At 34.0% G+C, this 22,708-nt stretch overlaps 1 protein-coding gene across 3 annotated transcripts in view; it reads left to right on the plus strand.

Annotated features, from left to right (window-relative positions):
- Positions 1-22,708, plus strand: part of FCHO2 (FCH and mu domain containing endocytic adaptor 2) — a 123,966-nt gene that overhangs the window by 73,876 nt on the left and 27,382 nt on the right. For 2 of the 3 annotated variants that reach the window (XR_007153008.1, XM_047862900.1), the window contains exons 12-18: positions 9,968-10,025; positions 10,305-10,480; positions 11,940-11,951; positions 12,425-12,449; positions 14,309-14,351; positions 16,753-16,847; positions 21,588-21,691. Coding sequence is in view for 2 of the 3 variants with exons in the window: in XM_047862900.1 (XP_047718856.1) it covers positions 9,968-10,025; positions 10,305-10,480; positions 11,940-11,951; positions 12,425-12,449; positions 14,309-14,351; positions 16,753-16,847; positions 21,588-21,691 (513 nt within the window). In the remaining variant the exon portion in view is untranslated. The remainder of the gene's footprint in view (positions 1-9,967; positions 10,026-10,304; positions 10,481-11,939; positions 11,952-12,424; positions 12,450-14,308; positions 14,352-16,752; positions 16,848-21,587; positions 21,692-22,708) is intronic. The other variant, XM_047862911.1, reaches the window with a different exon arrangement.

Genomic DNA, 22,708 nt, shown 5'->3' on the forward strand with positions numbered 1-22,708 from the left:
TGTGGTTACAGTGGGAGAGTAGATTTACCAAATGGTATAAGTATTGTATAGACAGACACACTTTTCAAGTTGTTCATTAGACAGTGGTCATGTTGCTAAGTGCAGTAGGATCAAGCTGCCTGTCTCCTTTGCTTATTGTTCTTGCTTGCATAATTACTCTTTTTTTTGGCCCAAAAACCTTTTGATCTTTTACAGCATAATGGTGTATATACCAAGATAAAGATATTTTGTGAAACATTGTGTTTTATGTAACTTAACTAAAATAAAATTAGTATTTTTGCTGTCTATTTCAACTTTAAAATAAGAAGATTATGATTTGTTGATAAATGTAGAGTGAAAAGAAAGAAATAGATTTCTAGTGTCATCCAGGGTTAAAAATCTCAGCTAATTGATACTGTTCTGTAATGATCAGTGTTAACCAATTTTGAACTGTTGTCAGTACTTGTCTGGAATTAGAAAAGCACTTATAAAAAGGATGCATAAGTCTAATGTCATATAAGAAATGATTCATAAATTTGTGTTGAAAGAAAACAAAACAGTATGTTTTGTAATTTTAATTACCAAAAAAATTTTAGAAGAATATGAACCAGTAAAGATAAATTGGCAGAGTATGTTTGTAAGACATATAACAAGGGGCTAATTAATTTCCTTTGTAAAATTTCTATACAGATCATTTTTTTTAAATGTTAACCGATTTTATTTCAGATTCCACAGTGCAATGAATTTCAATAAACCGTCACTTCTTATGCTGTGATTTAGTACCAAAAATACATATCCAAATTACAGTAAAGCCTTGGACTGTGGAGTAACTTGTTCTGCAAGTGTTCTGCAAGACAAGCAAAGATTTCTAATAAATTTTAACTTGATAAACAAGCAATGTCTTGCAATAGGAGTAGTACATGATGCTGAATGTCACATGATCACAACTGAGCCAGTGGTTCTTTTCTTCTTCTCTCTCTGTCTCTGTCTCTGTCTCTCTCACTACGGGATTGTGGGTGATCATCTCCCATTCTCAGATGCTTGGTCTCAAGCTGTGGTGTTTGGCACAAATCAGTGATTTTTCAGAACGTTGGAAGGTGCTCACAACTGGCCCTAGTGTATTTTTTGTCACTTCAGGGCACCAACGGACAGTCCTTTGCTTTTCCATACAAGAATAAGTTTAGGGATGCTTTGCTTCACTCTAGATTAGGCTGCCTGCAGATACAGATCCTCCCCTCCTCTGTCTTATTGTCAGTTATATTAAGTACAGTATATGACAAGAGTTTATTAATATGCACTGTAGTCAGCATCCCTGTGAGCATATATAATGGCCCCCATGCAGAAAAAGATTCCATTGAACCAATAGATAACAGTGATTCCGTTAGTGATATTATTGAAAGTCGTCCTACACAATCACCCTCCTCTCTCTTGTCTCCCTCAAACCAGCCATGAAGGTTTTTAAAGGTAAATACAGATTAATTTCTTTTTCTTTATATTTTGCATTTTATTTATTATATTATATTACAATCATTTTTATATGAATATTTTTGGGTTGTGGAATGAATCATCTGAGTTTCCATTATTTCTTATGGGGAAATTTGCTTTGATATACAAGTGCTTTGGATTACAAACATGTTTCTGGAATGAATTATGCTCACAAACCAAGGTTTTACTGTATCTGCAGAAATTTTAAACTACTTTTTTTTTCAGTTTAATAAGTGAGATGAGTTATAAAGTCATGTTTTCTTTATATGTTTCCACCAAAACAAAATATCTCACAGATTGAAAGCAGAAATATGTGAGAATCATGTCCTCTTCTAAACTCGACACTAAAAAGATTTTCAAAAATGTTAAACAATGCTACTCTTCCCATTTTTTTATTTTAAAAATAAATTTATTTTTCACAAGTATTTATGTTTAACACAATACTTTTATCACTATTTTTAAATTAATAAATATTTTAATTTTACTTTCAATTTCATAATATATACTCAGGGAATTTTCAATAAATGTTCATGGATTCTGAAACTAAGGTGATTATATACTACTGAGCTCGGTCATCATCTCTAAGAATAAGGAGTCTACACCTTGCTGAATTCTTACATACCGTTCTCAAAAGGATGAACAAGTATAACAAGCACACCAATCCATGTATCTTGAATATTTTTAATTTCATCAATAAGGAACCAGTTTAACATTTACTGTGGTAATTAGAAAATATCTAACTCACAAATTAAAACCATTCATGACATTCACTATGTGATTAGAAAAGCCTCCTGTGCTGAGGAAGAGGGAGACGTAAGCATGTATATAGTAACATTAGAATTCCAGCTGAGGACACCTGGAGTTTGAATTCCCTATTAGAATTTAGAATTCAGCAACAGAGCTTTAACTTCATCATAGTGAGAATCATGTAATACTGTACCATCAATTCTTATACAGATCATTTTTAAAGGTGAGCAAGCATCTCAGTAGGAAAGGGGCATTATGATAAAAACAGGCTGTTCCCATAAAAAGAAATAAAAGTGGTAAATAACCATAAGAAATGTTGCTCAGAATGGTAGTCTCATTCTGATGCAAATTAAAATAAAATTATTTATCTATCATATTGGCAAAAGTTTTGGTTTACTTGTATTAACAGGAATGTAAATTGGTACAGTCTGTCTTGCGGATAGTTTGGCACTATCTTCTCAAATAAGAAATGCATGTTCTTTTTGACTCCCCATTCCTACTGCTTGCCACTTACTGTTAGGGTTTTATATGTACTTGGTCAAGATATATGCATATAGTAGCCCTCCCCACCATCTGCTGTTTCGCTTTCCGTGATTTAAGTTACTTACGGTTGATTGTGGTTCAGAAGCAGATGATCCTCTTTCTGATATATCATTAGAAGGTCATTAGTAGCCTGACACTACGTCACAGTGCTTACATCATTCACCTCATGTCATCTTATCATATAGGTATTTTATTATGTCACATCATCACAAGAAGACGGTTGAGTACAGTAAAGTAAGATATTTAGAGAGAGAGAGAGAGAGAGCGAGAGAGCACATCCACATAACTTTTATTATAGTATGTTGTAATTCTTGTTATTATTGTTGTTAATGTTATGGTGTCTAAAAAAATCTCTTATTGTATCTAATTTATAAATTAAACTTTATCATAGGTATGTATGTATAGGGAAAAACCTAGTATACATAGGGTTCATTACTGTCCTTGGTTTCAGGCATCCACTGGGGTGTAGGAATGTATCCTCCATGGATAAGGGGGACTACTGTATGTAGAGGGGGAGGGAGAGAGAAGTAGAGACATGTTTATTCCAACATTGTTTATATTAACAAAAAACTGGAAACATCCATCAAAATGGAGATTGGTTAAATAAATTATTAAACATTCACTCTAATAGTCACACGTTACAGAATTAGGTTGTTGTGCCTGCTGATATGGAAAGAGAAGCAGCAAGTATGATTTTTAAGTAACTGCTGTTTTAAAAATATAAATGAGCAGATATCTTTGGGTGTTTTTTGTTTCGTTTTTTAAAGAATGTATTACTGGACACTTAATTGTGGTTACTTTTGGAGAGCAGCATTACAGTGGTGGTCAGCAGGGAGAAGAGGCTTTCTTTTGTTGTTTTATTTATAGCCTATTATTATTTATGGCCTATTTATGACTTTTTTATGGCTAGTCTTTTTTTGTTGTTGTGTTTTATTTTTTAAGTAGGCTCTATGCCCATCATGGGCCTTGAACTCATGACCCTGAGATCGAAAGTTGCATGCCCTACTGACTGAGCCAGCCAGGTGCCCTATGGTACTCTTAATGATTTCTTTAAAAAGCATCCATGGTCTAGATGTCTTGGTAGGGAAATTACCATTTAATTTCTGTTCCATTTCTAAATGGTCTGTATAATTAAATTATTTTGAGGGACTACATCTTTAGTTTTTCTTTTTTTTAACCTTTTTTAACGTTTCTTTATTTTGAGAGAGAGAGAGAGAGTGAGCTTGTGGGGGCAGGGGCAGAGAGATAGGAGAGAAAGAATCCCAAGCAGGCTCCACACTGCCAGCTGGGAGCTGGAATGTGTGGCTCCAACCCATGAGATCATGACCTGAGCAGAAATCAAGAGTTGGATGCTTAGCTGACTGAGCCACCCAGGTGCCCCTCCAATTAATTAATTATTCCAATATATTTGTTAAAAATCACTGCCACCACTATCCAAACTTGTCTTTTAAGATTAGTGGGTTAAGTTATCTGCTCTTTTTTTCATATTGCTTTGGCCTAATGCTTTGCTCCAACAGTGTGGGGCCATAATATAGAAATCATGGATTGAATGAACAAAGATTGTAAACAGGTAATGTCTAAATTTTTCTTAATCCCAAGTTTCTATGAATAGTTTCAACATTGAATATCTAATATACTGAGAATCCTAATTTATTTTGAAAGAATTAATTTACAGCAAGTTGCAAAGATAGTACAGAGCAGTCTCGTGTGCCTTTCACCTGTTTTCTCGTCATAACTTCTTGCAGAAATACAGTATCATGACTGGGATGATGACATTAATGCAGTCTGAGCATTTGCATGACCCCAAGGATCTTTTGGTCTTTTGTGCTGATTGCCCTTTTACAGCCACTTTTCTTCCATCACCACCCTCCTTAGCCTCTGGCAACCAATAATCTTTTCTCCATTTCTATAATTCTGTCAATTCAAGAATGTTATTTAAGTTGGAATCCTACCATAACCTTTTCAGATTTTTTTTTTTATTCAGCACAGTTCTCTTGAGTTCCACCCAGGTTCTTGAATGTATGAATAGTTTATTCCTTTTTGTTGTTAAATAGTAGTATTCCATGGTATAGATGCACTAAAATTTGTTTTAACCATTCACCTATCATAGGACCTTTAGTTGTTTCCAGTTTTTGGCTATTAGAAAAAAGTGCTTTGAACAATCATGTACAGGTTTTTCTATGGACACAATGTCCCCTCTGACCCTGGTAATTTTCTTTCTGAAGTCTGGTTTTATCTAACAAGAAGACAGTCATTCTGCCCTAATTTTTTTATTTTAAAGTTTATTTATTTTAAGAGAGAGTGTGCATGAGCTGGGGAAGGGGCAGAGGGGTGAGAGAGAATTCCAAGCTGACTCCACACTTTCAGTTTAGAGCCCAGTGTGGGCTTGAACTCATGAACTGTGAGATCATGACCTGAGCCGAAACCAAGAGTTGGATGCTTAAGCCACTGAGCCACTCAGTTGCCCATCTTTTTTTTTTTTTTTAATTAACTTTTATATGGTATATTTTTTCTATTTTTTTTACTTTCCCCCATCTATGGTGTTATATATGAAGTGAATTTCTTATAGACAGCATATAGTTAGGTCATGTTTTTTAATCCATTCTACGAATCTGTATTTTGTTATCTTTGGACAGTTTTTATTTATTTATTTATTTATTTATTTATTTATTTATTTATTTATTTAAATTTACATCCAAGTTAGTTAGCATATACTGCAGCAATGATTTCAGGAGTAGATTCCTTAATGCCTCTTACCTATTTAGTCCATCCCCCCTCCTACAACCCCTCCAGCAACCCTCTCTTCTCTATATTTAAGACCCTTTTATGTTTTGTTCCCCTCCCTGTTTTTATATTATTTCTGCTTACCTTCTCTTATGTTTATCTGTTTGTATCTTAAATTCCTCATATGAGTGCAGTGCAGTCATACGATATTTGTCTTTCTCTAATTTTGCTTAGCATAATACCTTTAGTTCCATCCACATAGTTGCCAGTGGCAAGATTTCATTCTTTTTGATTGCTGAGTAATACTCCATTGTGTGTGTGTGTGTGTGTGTGTGTGTGTGTGTGTGTGTACATACATACATACACACCACATCTTCTTTATCCATTCATCCGTCAATGGACATTTGGGCTCTTTCCATACTTTGGCTATTGTTGATAGTGCTGCTGTAAACGTTGGGGTGCATGTGCCCCTTCAAAACAGCACACTTGTATCCCTTGGGTAAATACCTAGTAGTGCATTTGCTGGGTCCTAGGGTTATTTTCAGTTTTTTGAGGAACCTCCATACCGTTTTCCAGAGTGGCTGCACCAGTTTGCATTCCTACCAGCAATGCAAAAGAGATCCTCTTTCTCTGCATCCTCACCAACATCTGTCATTGCCTGAGTCGGTAATTTTAGCTGTTCTGACTGGAGTAAGGTGGTATTTCATTGTGGTTTTCATTTGTATTTCTGTGATGATGAGTGATTTGAGCATTTTTTCATGTGTCTGTTCGCCATCTGGATGTCTTCTTTGGCCCATTTCTTCACTGGACTGTTTGTTTTTTGGGTGTTGAATTTGATAAGTTCTTTGGATACTAACCCTTTATCTGATATGTCGTTTGCAAATATCTTCTCCCATTCCGCAGGTTGCCTTTTAGTTTTGCTGATTGTTTCCTTCGCTGTGCAGAAGCTTTTTATTTTGATGAGGTCCCAGTAGTTTATTTTTGCTTTTTTTTTTTTTTTTTAATTTTTTTTTTTTTCAACGTTTATTTATTTTTGGGACAGAGAGAGACAGAGCATGAACGGGGGAGGGGCAGAGAGAGAGGGAGACACAGAATCGGAAACAGGCTCCAGGCTCTGAGCCATCAGCCCAGAGCCTGACGCGGGGCTCGAACTCCCGGACCGCGAGATCGTGACCTGGCTGAAGTCGGACGCCTAACCGACTGCGCCACCCAGGCGCCCCTTTATTTTTGCTTTTGTTTCCCTTGCCTCTGGAGAGGTGTTGAGTAACAAGTTGCTGTGGCCAAGGTCAAATAGGTTTTTGCCTGCTTTGTCCTCTAGGATTTTGATGGCTTCCCATCTAACATTTAGGTCTTTAATCCATTTTGAGTTTATTTTTGTGTTTGGTGTAAGAAAGTGGTCCAGGTTCATTCTTCTGCATGTTGCTGTCCAATTTTCCCAGCACCATTTGCTGAAGAGACTGTCTTTATTCCACTGGCTATTCTCTTCTGCTTTGTCAGAGATTAGTTGGCCATACGTTTGTGTGTTCATTTCTGTGTTGTCTATTCTGTTCCACTGATCTGAGTGTTTTTGTGCCAGTACCATACTGTCTTGATGATTACAGCTTTGTAATACATCTTGATGTCTGGGATTGTGATGCCTCCAGCTTCGGTATTCTTTTTCAGAATTGCTTTGGCTATATGGGGTCTTTTCTGGTTCCATACAAATATTGGTATTATTCTAGCTCTGTGAAGAATGCTAGTATTATTTTGATAGAGACTGCTTACCATAATTATTGACATAACAGGGCTTATGTGTGTCATTTTATCTTTGGTTTTCATTTTGTTTTCTTTTTCCTGCCTTCCCTGAGGGTTATTTGAACCTTTTTTAGAACTGCATTATGATTTATTTATAAAGTTTTTGAACATATGGCTCTGTTTTCACTCTTCACTACCTTCAGATAGTTTTTTTTTAATTTTTAAATTAATTTTAAATTAAATTTTAATTAAGTTTTTAGAGAGCACAAACTGGGGAGAGGGGCAGAAGGAGAAAGAGAGAATCTTAAGCAGACTTCATGCTTAGCACAAAACCTGATGCGGGGCTCTATCCCACAGCCCTGGGATCATGACCTGAGCCAAAACTAAGAGTTGGATGTTCAACTGAGCCACCCAGGTGCCCCCCGGTAGTTTCTCTAGCCAGAATTTATAGTTGTAATCTTTAAGAGGTCATTCCAAAAGCAGCTTACTCAGTCCTGTAGAAAACAGCTCGGCATTATTTTAAATTATTACATCATACTGTATAGTGTATTGTAAACAAATTTAAAAGTGGTATCAACAAATTCTTACAACTTCTAGGAGATTACATATCTGTATGTTTTTAGGGTACTGGGAATAAGAATAAAGTATTTTATAAAAACTTTCTGATTTCTAATGGATCCAATTTGGTAAAGCTTAAAGTATTTTAAAGTATTATTTACATACTAGCAAACAATATGCAGAACTTAAAGTGCTCTATTTCTAGGGGTTATAAGTGTATCACTTGTCATCATTTTCTTTTAATGTTTATTGGAGAGAGAGAGGGCCCTAGCACACAGCAGGGTTGGGGTAGAGAGGGAGTGAGATAATCTCCATGTTGATAGCTTGGAGCCTCGCCCTCTCAAACCGTGAGATCAAAATTGAGTCAAAATTGAGAGTCCAATGCTTAACATACTGAGCCACCCACATACCCCTTTTCATCTTTTAATCTATAGTATCTACTCTTCACTCTGTATTAGATTTTTCATTTCTAGATTTTATCCAGTCTGTTAACTCACTGCTGGCTACAGTAGGCTTTTTATTCAGTTTGGAAGCTATAGCCATGTTAATTCTGCTCTTTGTTCTCCTTGACCTTATGCTGTGACTGAGATCATCTTTCATACTGTTCTTGCTGAGCCTTAGCAAGTGAATGGACGAAGAATAGTAAACTTTACCAGTACAAGAATATTGGCTGTCCAGTTCCAACTGGCATTTCTTGGCGATCTTTTTTATTTCATATAAAAATTATTTTGGAACTATTTTATTCTTGTATATTTCTTGTAAGTTAGAAGTTATTTGCATTCTCCCTACACACATGTGTTTATGTATGTGTATATAATTCTTTTTCTGATCATTTTAGTATAAATTCTATACATTATGGTCCTTCATTCCTAACTTCCTAAATGTGTATTTCTTAAAAATGGGATTATTCTCTTAACATAGCATACTTAGAGAAGTGTTCCTCCATCCTTTATCTCTTATACTTCATCACCCTCCCTTGTAGGTAACCAACTTTATTATATTCTGATTGATCCTTCCAGTGGCTTTTATTCCCCCATAAAGAAGAGATCTGTGTTCTTAAAATTTCCCTTCTTTCTTACTTAAAAGATATATATGTTCCTTTATATGCTTTTTTCAGTTAGCAGTTTTTCCTGGAAGTCATTCGCTATGAGTTCATAGAAACTTCTGATTTTTTTTTTTATTTAAAAAAAAAATTTTTTTTAATGTTAATTTATTTCTGAGACAGAGAGAGACACAGCATGAGCAGGGAAGGGGCAGAGAGAGAGGGAGACACAGAATGTGAAGCAGGCTCCAGGCTCTGAGCTGTCAGCACAGAGCCCGACGCGGGGCTCAAACTCACGAACTGTGAGATCATGACCTGAGCCGAAGTCGGATGCTTAACCGACTGAGCCACCCAGGCGCCCTGAAACTTCTGATTTTTTTAATAGATATATAGTACTCTGTTTTCTGTGTGTATTGTAGTTTATTCAACTATGCTTGGACATTAGATGCTCTCCAGCAGTTCTGAGTTACAGATCATCTTTGATCTGTTATATACATATTTTTAAATTGTTGGAGGTGTATCTTCAGTGTAAATTCTTAGAAATTGAATTCCTGGGTGGGAGAGTAAATATGTTTATACTTTTGTTAGATAATGCTAAATTTCTTTCTCTAGAGATTGTACTATTTTTTATTTATACCAGCAAAGCCTAAGAGTACATTTTCCCACAGTTATGCCAACAGAATATATTTTCAAGCTTTTGAAATTTTGCCTGGCTCATGGGTAAGATGATTATTTTAGTATAGTTTTAATTTTCTTGGTCATCTTTGTTTTTTTCTGTATTTTTGATAAATATTTCCATTTATTGAGACTGTCAGCCCTCTGATTTAATCATCTCTCATTTCCACTTTGAAGACTGGGATGAAAATTTGGTTATCTACAGAACTGTTGGTGTTCCTGCTCAAACACCTATTCTCTTCCTTTTAGTGCTTCTCCTACTTAATTTTATAGTGCTTTTCTCTTTCAGACATCTGAAGCATAAAGTGTGATCTGAAGCTAACTTACCCAAAAAGATGTAACTTTTCCATTTAATTATTGTATGAGCCTGTTGGTGTTTGATAAATGACATAGCCCCTATAATAGTTGAAGCTACTTTGCTAATCTTTTGTATTTCTGTAGTAGGATCCATGATTACAGTTTTTATTTTTCTTCCCATAGAACATTCCTGATGTAGATGAAGAAGGCTATAGTATAAAACCAGAAGCAAATCAGAATGATATCCTTTCATCATTTGGATATTCCTATGGATTGTGTTAGCATATAAGTAGACAGTTATAACAAAATGATCTGTTGTTTAATAAAAACTTCAAATTTTTAATTATAATAAAATGTGACTCCATAATAGTTTGACATGTTTTTACTAATGAGTTAGTAGTTCTGTTTCTGTGAAAGTCTACCTTATCTCTTAAAGGTTTTATATTCCTTTTTGTAAATGTATGAAAACTGGTTATGCATTAAGATCACTTAAGAACCGAATTCTTTAACTGATACTCACATACCAAAGAGAACCATTTCTACTCATCTAGTGATTCTGATTCTGAAGATGAAGAACCAAAGAAATATCGGATAGAAATCAAACCTGTGCATCCAAATAACTCACATCACACAATGGCTTCCTTGGATGAATTAAAAGTATCTATAGGAAATATCACACTGTCCCCAGCAATATCTGTAAGTAAGAATAAGAGCAAGTTCGTACTCTTCATGTAGAAACCTTATTTTTTTTTAACCTTATCTACTTGCATCTGCTTAATTTTAGGAATAATAAAATAAAATATCATTAGGAATAGTTAATTAAGCATATTGGATAAGGAGGTACTTTATAATTTGTCGTCAGTTTTATTGAGGTCTCCAGTGTCTGATTTTTATATAGGCAAATGAATTTGAGTTTGGCTTAGTTTTGTTTCCTTTTGAAAGTTTTACTGGGAAACAAAAATGTAGAAAATCTATTTCTGCCATTTATTTTATTTTCCAGTATGTATGTTTCAGAAATTTGAACTGGCAGTATTAATCTTTTCCTCATCTAATTTTAAAGTTTTTCATCCATATTTTATGAACTTTATATGAACAGGAATTCAGTAAAAATGGATTTAAACATTAAGTTATGTGTCTGTATGCTTTTGCAACTGCAATATTTGTTTTTTCATACTTTTTATAAAAAAAGGCAAATATAAGAATTCTTAGTGATAATGGTTAGTTCCTCAATTCTAAGATCCCATATTTAACAGCTTTTGGAGGAGAAAAAAATCACCATAGCTAATCTTTCCATTGATGTCATAGTCTAAATTCAGGAATGTTAAACAATGAGAAAAAAGCATGTCTTAGAATGACAGTTTAGTCTATCTGTACATGCTCATCATAACTGATATTATACCTGTTGTCCTTGATAATACAGAATAAGTATTACCCATTTCATATTTTTTTATTATATATTGTTATTATATATTTTAAGAAGTCTGTATTTGGGAAAAAGTTTTTTTCTCTCAGTCATGCACTTTTAGAATTTATTTTTTTGTATAAAAAAGACTGATTTCTGAAGTGAGGTTTTATTCTCCCATTGCTATTTAACCTTAAGATTAACACCCAAATTAAATTATGATATATATATGTACACATATATACACATACATATATATCTACACACATATATATATGAAGTAGGAAGCTATGAAATGACTAAAAATTTTTATTATATAAGAATACAACTAATTTTAAAAATATGTGTAAATAAAACAAAAGCCTAGAGGAATATATACCAGAATGTTAAGCACCTTGCTCTTGTTAGTGAAAGCATTAGTGGTTTTAAATTTTCTTTGTACTTTTCTCTCTCTTCTATTTTTTAAAAAACTGAACATTCTAGTTTCATACTGAGAAAATAAATAATAATGAGAACAGTTTAATAGTTAATATTGGGTTTGAAAAGAGGATATTTTGAGTATATTTTATTGAGCAGTGTGCTCATCTAGCTCATGTCCCCTACCCCAAACAGTGCTCTGCATGTGTTTTAAGGTGTATAGATTTTTAGGTATGGTTTAGAAGGTAATAGACCAATTATGAAACCAAGAAAATAAGCTGTTGTAAATTCTAAAATGTACACTATGTCTTTCTTTTTCTTTCCATGTACTACTAGAGACACAGCCCAGTAAGTGCAAGATTTTATATTATTACCTATGGACTTAAAAAAAAATCATTTTAATGTTCGAACATTGTTTTTCAGAATACTTGTGTTAAGTTTTTTAAATTAGCAGATCAAAGTATCTTGCTGTAGGCACTAATATTTTCATATTTTAAAACTTTTGAGTGTTAAAGATACATGTATTATCTTTTACTATAAAAAATACTGCATTTTTAACAATTTTTATGTAGTTTACAGTTGAGCAGATATGCCGAAAACAACTTAAAGTTAGGTTCCCAGTAATATTTTATGAAGTAGGCTCCTGGCTGGCTCAGCCAGAGCATGCAACTCTTGCTCTGCATTGTGAGTTCAAGCCCTGTGTTGGGTGTGGAGCCTACTTAAAAAATAAAAAATATATTAAGAAAAATTTTTATGAAGTATTTCATTACCAAATTAAATTATTTGTTTAACAACTTTTAGTTTTTGCTTTTCTCTTTTAGGTGCAGATGAATAGGAATTCATCTAGTAAGTTTGACATTTAAATTGATTATTTTGTATCTATTAAAATTTATCAGGCAATTTGCTGAGCTTATTGTAGCCATATATATATATATATATATATATATTTATTTATAGAAATAAATGCTTTGTTCTCATCATGACTGTTAGCAACAGGCTAGATGGATACTTACTTTAAACAGGAGACAACTTAAGTATACTATTTATTTTAGCATTTAGACATGCCTTTAAATTTAATACTTGGCTACAACATTTTTCAGAAATCAACAAAGCCAAATAGTAGCTTCTGTTTGAGAATGTAACATACATAACTCAGCCTCATGAGCCAGAAGGGACTATGAGAATGAGTAAGCTTTAGCTTTACTTATTTGTCCTATCACAATTGCAGTTTCTCTTCCATGGTTTTTGCAAGACCATTGCTCTAACCTCTGAGCTATGGAGCCACCCTACTTCCATGGTTTTTAGTATAGTAACTTAATTATACTAAAAAAAATTAGGGGGTTGTTAACATCTTATGCAGAGTCATGCATTAAAATAACAAAGGTGAGAAAAATGGAGTTAAGGCATCCTACTCAAAAGTTATGCAATTTGTGAACAAAATGGTTAATATAAACCATAACATCAATCCTATTAAAAATTCTAGCACAATGAAAAAGACCTATTAAATGCATTATATCAAACTAAAAGTAGGATTTTACTTTAAAAAAAAAAATGGTGAGTAGCTTGATGATAGGGGATGTGGGGAAAATGAGGATAAAAGTGGGCTCCTTTTATGGAGTTATGGAGATAAGGGCAAATTGTAGAAACATGGAGGAGAACAGCACAGTAAGTACTTTGAGGCCAAAAAAAGGGCCACATTGAGCCAGATGGGACAATGTGACATGAAGGGGCATCATATACAGTGTGGTATTCCTTGTAGTTTGCTGCAGTTACCTATGTTGATACATTTTGCATTCATCAACTACATGTTGGTCATTCAAGACATCAAAGTACAGGGAAATTTGCTTATGAACTAACATGACTTTTGCATATTACTGATGCTTTCCCCTTTGTATAATAGTTGCTAATGAAATGGTTCACATTACTAATGCAAAAGGGAGCAAAACAGACTATTTTATAAAGACTGTTGCTTTAGAGTGCTATAAAAATTTTAATTTTTCGAGATACGACATCCTTCAAGAATTAACTACTTTTGGTCAATATAATCATTAATAATATTCTTACAGCTTGAAAAAATGCTTTCATGATTCATCACGTATCATTTTTGAGTAATACTTAAGTATTTGAACATATGTTCTAATTTTTAAAGTTCTAGCCCATATTTTTTTCATCTGAACACCAATTTTATTTTCATGAATATGACAGTTTAGTTGACTTAAGTAATTTCTTACCAGAGGTGTTAAAAGAAATGAAGATATAGCAGAAGTTCAGTTATTATTTTGATATTCTTAAGTCAGTTAGAAAACTTGCTAAAGGCTTATTTTCCTTTTCTTTTAAATTTTTTTTTTCAACATTTTTATTTATTTTTGGGACAGAGAGAGACAGAGCATGAACGGGCGAGGGGCAGAGAGAGAGGGAGACACAGAATCGGAAACAGGCTCCAGGCTCCAAGCCATCAGCCCAGAGCCTGACACGGGGCCCGAACTCACAGACCGCGAGATCGTGACCTGGCTGAAGTCGGACGCTTAACCGACTGCGCCACCCAGGCGCCACTTCCTTTTCTTCATAATTAAAAAAATTCGATTTATGTTATCAATTCCATAATTTTTAAATTGTTCATAGTAATGAGATATATTAGTGTCTCTTTCCATTTAAGTATTTTATTACTCAGATTATGAATTGTTTCATATTTTGATTTTAATTAGGTGAAGAGCTAACAAAATCGAAGCCATGTGCTGGATCTAATGAGTAAGTTTCACATTTTTTTATTTTTAAATAGACTGTATTTAGAGCAATTCTAGGTTCATAACAAAATTCAGGCAAGGATACAGTTTTTGCATGTATATTCTCTGCTCCCACATATACCCAGCCTCCTTCACTATCATAATCCCCCATTAGAATGAAACATTTGTTAAAATTTTTGAGCCTACCCTGACACATCATTGTCACCCAAAGTCTGTGGTTTACATTAAGATTCACTCTTGGTCTTGTATGTCCTATGAGTTTTGACAAATGGTCAAGGACGTGTGTCTCCATACATTATAGTGTCACACAGAATAGTTTAACTGTGCCCTCCACCTATTCATCCTTCCCTCTTTAATGTGTTTAGATATCATTCTTTTATACTTTTTTCTTAGAAAATTTTACTATCTTTGCAGTTTCAATTAGAGTACAGTGTTGTTTATCCTCTAAGCTGTGAATTGTTCTTTGGGGTTTCTGGTTGTTTTAAATTATTTCTCACTTGACACTATTTTTTATAATTAAAAAAAAAATCCATTTAACTGTATTTGGCCTTGGTGGCTTTACTACTTCTAAATAAATGGTAGTGTCCCAAGTTCATATATGTCTGTATTTTAACTAGTTATTCTCATGGAAATTTTCTCGTTTTTTTCCTTCAATTATTGGCTGTAACCCTGTAAAATATACTGCACTTTTAATGAACTTCAACAAGAAGATGTCTCAAGTTAAAAAAGGAGAGGGCTAGAAACCATGTTGCTAGCTCTTTTTAAAAAGGAAAAAATACTTTAAGCCAGTGTTTCTTTCATGCATTTTTTTTTCATTTCTTTATCTGTCAGTAAGAATATATTCTTTTAATGTTTTTTTTCTTTTGTGTAAGTAAAAGTAGTCTTCATTAAATGGAGAGTTTAAAATTATTTAATACTTTTAAAGTTAGGCATTAATTGAGCACAGTGGTGGTATTCATTTATCATTTTAAAAGGTAAAGTCAGTGTTTTAAAATTTTGTTTTCAGTAATTTATGCAGTTGTGATCCTAGGTTTTAAATACAAGGTGTGGTATGCTTCCATGTAAGTGCGTGTTGAGGTACTAGATATGTGCTTATAGATAACTACCATTTTTATTGTAATGAGCCTGTTTTCTAAGATGTGAGAACATAATGTTAAAAATTAATGGCTGTTTGATACATTAAAATACTGTTTTAATGGGATTAATTTTTTTTTTACATCTTATATATAATTTTTACTTGTCAGTCATATCTCTGTAAAGCTGGAAAAAAAATTTAAAAAAGAGGTAGTGGCAAAGTTCAGGTACTATAGGATCTTAGAGATGAGACATCTTAAAAGGTGTATGACTAAAATGAAAAAAAAGAAACATGGATTTAAAAGTTTTTATTAAAGTAAAGAGCTGCAAGTTCAATCTTGAGAGTAACTAGGCCAGTGGATTCCAAGGGGTCAGTAGAGGGAAATCTTTGGTTATGCAGCATGTTGACTTTTTTGAAACTTGAATTTTGGTGTTCTTGATGCTTTTGTCCATAGTCTTGGTTACCTTTCATAAAAAGACCTGAGTGACCCAAACATTTCACTAGACTGCCTCAGTGACCCAGGCTGTGGATTGCCCAGGGAGAAGTCCTGCCCTTGCATGATCTACTATAATAATCAGGCCTTTGAAGGTTATATCAGGGTTATATCAAGTAAGCTGTTGGGCTTATTTCTGTACTTGACAATTTCAAAGATGAAAGAAAAGGATAAATAGATTTTTTTTTTAATTATTTTTGGGGACGGAAGGGAGAGAAAGAAATCTGTGCTGTCATCTCAGAGCTCAATGCAGCACTTGAACTCAGGAACCAAACCATGAGGTCATGACCTGAACCAATATCAAGAGTTGGATGCTTAAGCGACTGAGCCACCCAGGCGCCCCTAAAGATTTTTTAAAAAGTACTTAAATATGACCTTATAAAATTTGTACCTGATTTCCTATCACTTAAAGAAATTTTCTATCCATGACTTGGGGCTAGGACACTATTGTAGGATTAATTAAGTACCTTTCTGTCCTTAGGCAGCTGTTTTAGAACCTTTTATTGCTTTTCTTGTAAAGCTGAAATGATTTCTGTTCTTAGAACCCCAAAGATTGCTAGAGTATAACAAGGTGTGATTGATGGGAATTAATCTTCTCTATTCCACCCTAGCGATTTCACATAATGTTATTGGAGGGTCTGCTTATAGCAGTTAACGAATTATTTATTAATATAAAATTTTAATTTAAACTTTCCTCACATATTCCTTTGGTAGAATGCCCAAATTTTAAATCATATATATTTAGCTATTCCAATTCTGTGATATAAAAATAAGTGACTAGATTTTATACTAATAAAATATTCCTTAATTAAATCTGTTTTTTAAATGTTATGGTAGGAAGGGGACCAGCGATTTACTTGCTTGGGATCCCCTGTTTGGACCATCTCTTGATTCATCTTCTTCTACTTCACTAACTTCGTCGTCATCATCAGGTAAATGTATATAAATATATATGTGTATATATATATATATATTTAAAGTGAGGAATGCATTAGTTACTTTTTTCCTAATTGATTTGTTCATTACTTGTGTGTTGTTCTTAACAATCAAAAATATTTTTAACTTGTCCTCGCATATTGCCAGGTAAAAGTGATTTTGTACTGGTTCTCTTAACTTAGCTGAAAGACCCTATGGCTTAAACAAAAATACATCAAACCAGTTTTTTTTTTCATTCATGTATTTATTTATATGCATCATTCCCTTATCTGTGCCCAAATAATTTTTTTCCCAATATTTTATTTTCTTAAGTAATCTCTACTTCCAGCATGGGGCTCAAACCCACAACCCCAGATTAAGACTTGCATGCTCCAACCACGGAGCCATTCAGGCACCCCACAACATGTTTATAGATAATTCCACTGCATGAATGTGCATTAATGTAACCAGTCCTTTTTTATTGGACATTTGAATTGCATCCAGTTTTCTAGTGTTGTGAACATCCATGAATAGAACACATTTTGTGTACATGTTTCATAATATCCTTATAATTTATCAGTACATCCAGGATATACCCAGGATATACCCATTGATATTTATTGCCAAACTGCTTTCCAGAAAGGTGTTAGTGCTTCCCAAGCAATATATAAAAGAACTTGATGAATGCTTTTTAGTTGGTGTTTTGACAAGAATGTGTTCTCTTTTCTTCAAAATATAAAATCCGATTAGCCAACAATCAAAGCAAGCATCCAAATGCTTGTTGAATAAAATCACTGCTTGTTCAAAGCAAAAAAATAAAACAAAATTCACTTTAAGTTGATCTTCTGCCTTCTCTGGTATTTCAGAAATGCCATTCCGTATTTGAGGTTAGGAGAGTGGTAGAATGGTTGGAGAGAACTTGAATTGACTGAGTTCCTGTCACGTTGCTCTGCTAGGAGCTGCATATCGTCTATTTAAGTTCATTAACTGCTCCATGAAGTCCATTTTATTGTCCCTATTTTGTAGATGAAAAAACGTAAAGCTCGAAGACGATCAGGAACTTCTGTAAGAGCATATAAATTGGAAATGATGAAGCATCTGATCAAATCTGGATCTTATAATTAGAAAGTCTTTGTTCATTGCACTCTGACATATTAACTAAACAATAATCCATGCTGAACCATTTTACTACTAATGAAATAAACACTAGTATTTAAAATTAGATTATTTATAAACCAATTTTTAAAAGAAATTGTAGATTTTAGGCAACCTTAACTCCAATTTGGAATTTTGAAGGGAAAGTGCTCTGTATCTAATACTTTGTAAAATAGCAAGAAACAACAAAAGACAGTTGAACATATTCTGAAGTGGCATTACAGCCTTCTTCAGTGGGCTTGTTAGTAGTTTTATAAAACTAAACTTAATAGATTATATAAGGAAGGTTAATTGTACAGGCAAAACTGAAGTTGTCATGAAGGTCTCTTTTTTATTATTTATTTATTTATTTATTTATTAATGTTTATTTATTTTTGAGACAGAGAGAGACAGAGCATGAATGGGGGAGGGTCAGAGAGAGAGGGAGACACAGAATCTGAAACAGGCTCCAGGCTCTGAGCTGTCAGCACAGAGCCCGACACAGGGCTCGAACTCACGAACCATGAGATCATGACTGGAGCCAAAGTCGGACGCTTAACCGACTGAGCCACCCAGGCACCCCTAGGTCTTGTTTTTGTTTAGTAAAAATGTCAGAATGGTGTTTTGTATTTAGAATGAAGAAGGTCATAAGTAGTGTATTTTAACTTTGTTAATACACTTTTATGAATTATTTATCAGAATCCTTAATGAAAATTTTCACATTGAAAATCAGAGGCTTTAGTGATACAGAAATTTCTTCCTAACTCTGCCCTTAGTTTCTCTTTTTTAAAAAAAAATTTTTTTTTAATGTTTATTTCTGAGACAGAGTGACAGAGCATAAGTGGGGGAGGGGCAGAGAGAGAGGAGACACAGAATCCGAAGCAGGCTCCAGGCTCTGAACTGTCAGCACAGAGCCCCATGCGAGGCTCGAACTCATAGATGGCAAGATCATGACCTGAGCCAAAGTCAGACGCTCCAGCGACTGAGCCACCCAGGCACCCCTCTCTTTTTCTTTAACACAGTTTCTTACTTTTCAAAAAAGTTCTCTTTTCCTCTTGCTAACTGTCTGAAGAATGTTTCACCCCTATCACTTTTAATTTCAGACAAAAAGGATTCATTTTCATTTAGTGGCCATTTGATGTGCAGTAGCTAGGAAATAAAACATTTATTAACCGTTTGCTACTTTTTAAGTTCACTTTCATATGCATTTTTAAACCTTTCTATATAGTCTGAAAAATGATATCAAATTACTTTGCCTTTCAGGGAATGTTAGTCTTGTTGAAAAGAGATGATGATACAAGTCTAAAAAGGTGTAAAGGTGATAGTGCTGTGTTATGCAACAAGTGCCTAACTGGCTAGTAGTAAAACTCCCAACATGTTAGGAGGTAAGACAGACTAAATCAGTTTTGGAGTTAATACAAAAAACCAGCCTTAAAAAAAAAAAAAAAGGCATAATATTTTTCAAAACGTTATTTTCAGGGATTTTTGCTGAGCACCAGAGCTCAATTAATCTACAGGCAGAGAAGACATAGTCTATAGTAAGGTTTATCAGAGGAGGGGTTTGTTTATATATAAATATTTATACTTTTACCAGCTGTTAAGAGTTACCTTTTACTTCTCTGGGCAAACAGGAATAATTGTGGCTTTATATATTTTTGACCTTGAGTTTTACTCTTATGTTCTTTAAGTTTCTTATGCTCATACTTAATTTCCTCAGTTAATAGAAAGTTTGAGCTCCTGCTTTTCTTCCTGTATTACTATATTTTTCTAGTTTTGAGGGACTAAAATAACATTAACCTGAAATGAGAAAACTATTTGGCTATGTAGATTCATATTTTTGTTCTAGAATTTTCCTGTTGCTTCTGGTTTTCAACTGCTTTCTCCTTCTTCCACTGAACTTAGAAAGAACGCAACACAAACTCTTTGTCTCCCACTGATTTGAGTGTATGGGAATTGAATCTTTCCTTGAAACCAGCATGTTTTTGGACTTTGAAAAAGCAAATTGTGGTTATTTAAAAGAGCTGAATGTTAACAGTTCTACCAGGCTTGGTTTGAGTCAGTCTTAATACATTGACAATCCATTTGTCAGTGATGAAGCTCAGGTATACATACCTATCTCTACTATGTTACATTCTCATAAGCTTGAAATGCCTTGAGTAGTGATGAGTGCTGGTTTCATTGATAACGAACCTGTCTTTAAAGTAAGTATGTCATGGGGCACCTGGGTGGCTCAGTTGGTTGAGCCTCCGACTTCGGCTCAGGTCATGATCTCACAGTCCGTGAGTTCGAGCCCCACGTCAGGCTCTGCTCTGACAGCTCAGAGCCTGCAGCCTGTTTCAGATTGTCTCCCTCTCTCTCTGCTCCTCCCCTGCTCATGCTCTGTCTCTCTCTGTCTCAAAAATAAATTTAAAAATAACATTTAAAAAAAAGTAGTGTTCACTGGAAGAAGGCAACAGCCTTGGGATCTACATAGGGGTTCTTAGCAGCTTTTTATTGTTTTCTTCAAGCAGCTTGAACTATGCTTGTATCTATTATCCCTTCATTGTATGTGCTTTCTGAATGATTCCATACCCCTCATGCCTTTACTTTCACTCCTGTGTGACTACCTTTTTCTTTAGCTCTTTTCCTGTCACCTCTATTCTCCTTCCTTTCACACCTGCATTCCTCTGACAGTGACCATGGATCCTCAGCCTTTTGTTTCTCCATGGATATACTTAGGCCCATTCATATATTTTTAACTTTGCACATCTGCAAACTTAACTTAATGAATTATATTCTTCCCATCCATGTTCTCTTCTTCAGTTTGAATTACAGTCCCATCTTTTAGATTGAAGCAAAGGGATTTGAAAATCATTTAAAATACCATGATTTAAACATATCAGCTTCCATTCTTCACTTTTGTTTTGGTTATGCTAATACATTTGTGAATTGTGATGATGTACACTTGAATTTCATTAATTTCTACTACGATGGAGTTATTTTTAATTAGAAATACTCTGGTTAGTATCTGATTTATAAAATGGCAAAATTTGTAAATGGCATTGAAAAACAGTGAACATTAAATTTATGTAGGATTTAGGAACAGGAATTTTTTCATAAATAAGGTATTTTTAATACTTTTAATTATCACCAGAAACTTTACAGTGTAGTTCAACTTGTAATTTGACCTTTAAGTTTAATTAAGGTAAGTGTTTTATTTAGAGTTCATGTGAAGGTGTTGCTTCAAAGGCTTGGTCTTGCATTTCTGTAAGTAGATGTATTGGCAATAAACTAAAGACCTTAGGCCTGAAATTGGTGTATTTTTACTAGCTAATTTATCATTTTATCTTTTTATAGGTGTAAAGAATTGAAACAGGAATACACTTATATCGTGTGTCAATTCTACTGAAAAGTCAATGTTTTGTTTTTTAGGAATATTGTTAGCTTCAAGAAAAGCATATTTGATAGACTTCCAGTATTTCAACAAGTATCTATAATTATATTATAGATATATAATATGTATATTACAAAACTCCTGAAAAATTAGCTTTGAGTCCTAAGAATTCCTCTATAATAGAATGTATTTATGTAAGGTTTGTTACATACTAATGGTTTTCTTCAAATTCTCTTTTTCCCCCTACCAGCCAGGCCCACAACTCCTCTTTCTGTAGGCACCATTGTCCCACCTCCAAGGCCTGCTTCCAGACCAAAGCTTACTTCAGGCAAACTCAGTGGGATTAATGAAATAGTATGTACTCAGGTTTTTTTTTTTTTTTAATTATAACTGTTTGATTTAAGATGCAAATATTTTTCTATATACCCCTTTACCATTAAATGCTTGGAATTATCTACTTGAGTCTTCAAATTATAGGAAAATTTTTCTAGCCAACACTTCCTTTACTTCCTCATGTTACATGGAGCAAGACATTGTTCGGTAAGAAAGGAGATTTCCTGAGAAAGTTAGCACATTATAAGAATAACCATTTAGTACCCATTCTTTCACAATTAAGAAGCAATTTTCATATAATTCTGCTGTAAATCAAATATTATGGAAGAGATGGTGACCTTTTCCTAGGGTTTAGAAGTGTACTTCCAGGAGAATCCTGGAGGGAATCTAGTCCAGCTTTATTTTATGCATAAAGAGACTGGAGGTGATGTTACTTAACTGGCTTGTGAAAGTACATGTTGCTTAAAGAAAAAAACATTGGTCTACAAAAGTTGTCAGATAACTAAAGAAAATGTATGAGTTATATTCAGAGAGAGACTTTCCCAAACCAGTCTTCTTGCTTCTTACCTACTGTGTGTCATGTTTTACACTAATTGCCAGTATTAAATTTCTGAAAGTCAAGCTTAATCTTCTTTTTCTCTAGATAGACCTCTCCATTGGTTGCCTATAGTCCATGTGGTTGAATGTTTTAGCTGAATGTACAAGGCTCTTTAAAAAGGTGCCTCAACAACCTGCATTATTACCAGACTAACTGTCCAACTTTCTCCTCTTTGCAACTTAACGTTCTAGCCATTTGAAACTTTCCACTGTTCCCCAAACACATCATGCTCTTTTATGTATCCACGTCTTACTTTGCAGCCTTTACGGAAATGCCCCTCAGTTGTTTATATAGGAAACTGCCCTCTTTTTTTTTTTTTTTTTTTAAGATCCAGCTAAATACCATCTAGCTAAATCCCTCTTTGATCATTACTTCTCCCCAAGTGGATTTAATCACTCTCTTCCTTATACCCACCCATGTACTTTGCTCATATTTCTCTT

Source organism: Prionailurus viverrinus, chromosome A1, assembly GCF_022837055.1.
Source record: "Prionailurus viverrinus isolate Anna chromosome A1, UM_Priviv_1.0, whole genome shotgun sequence".
NCBI lineage: Eukaryota > Metazoa > Chordata > Mammalia > Carnivora > Felidae > Prionailurus > Prionailurus viverrinus.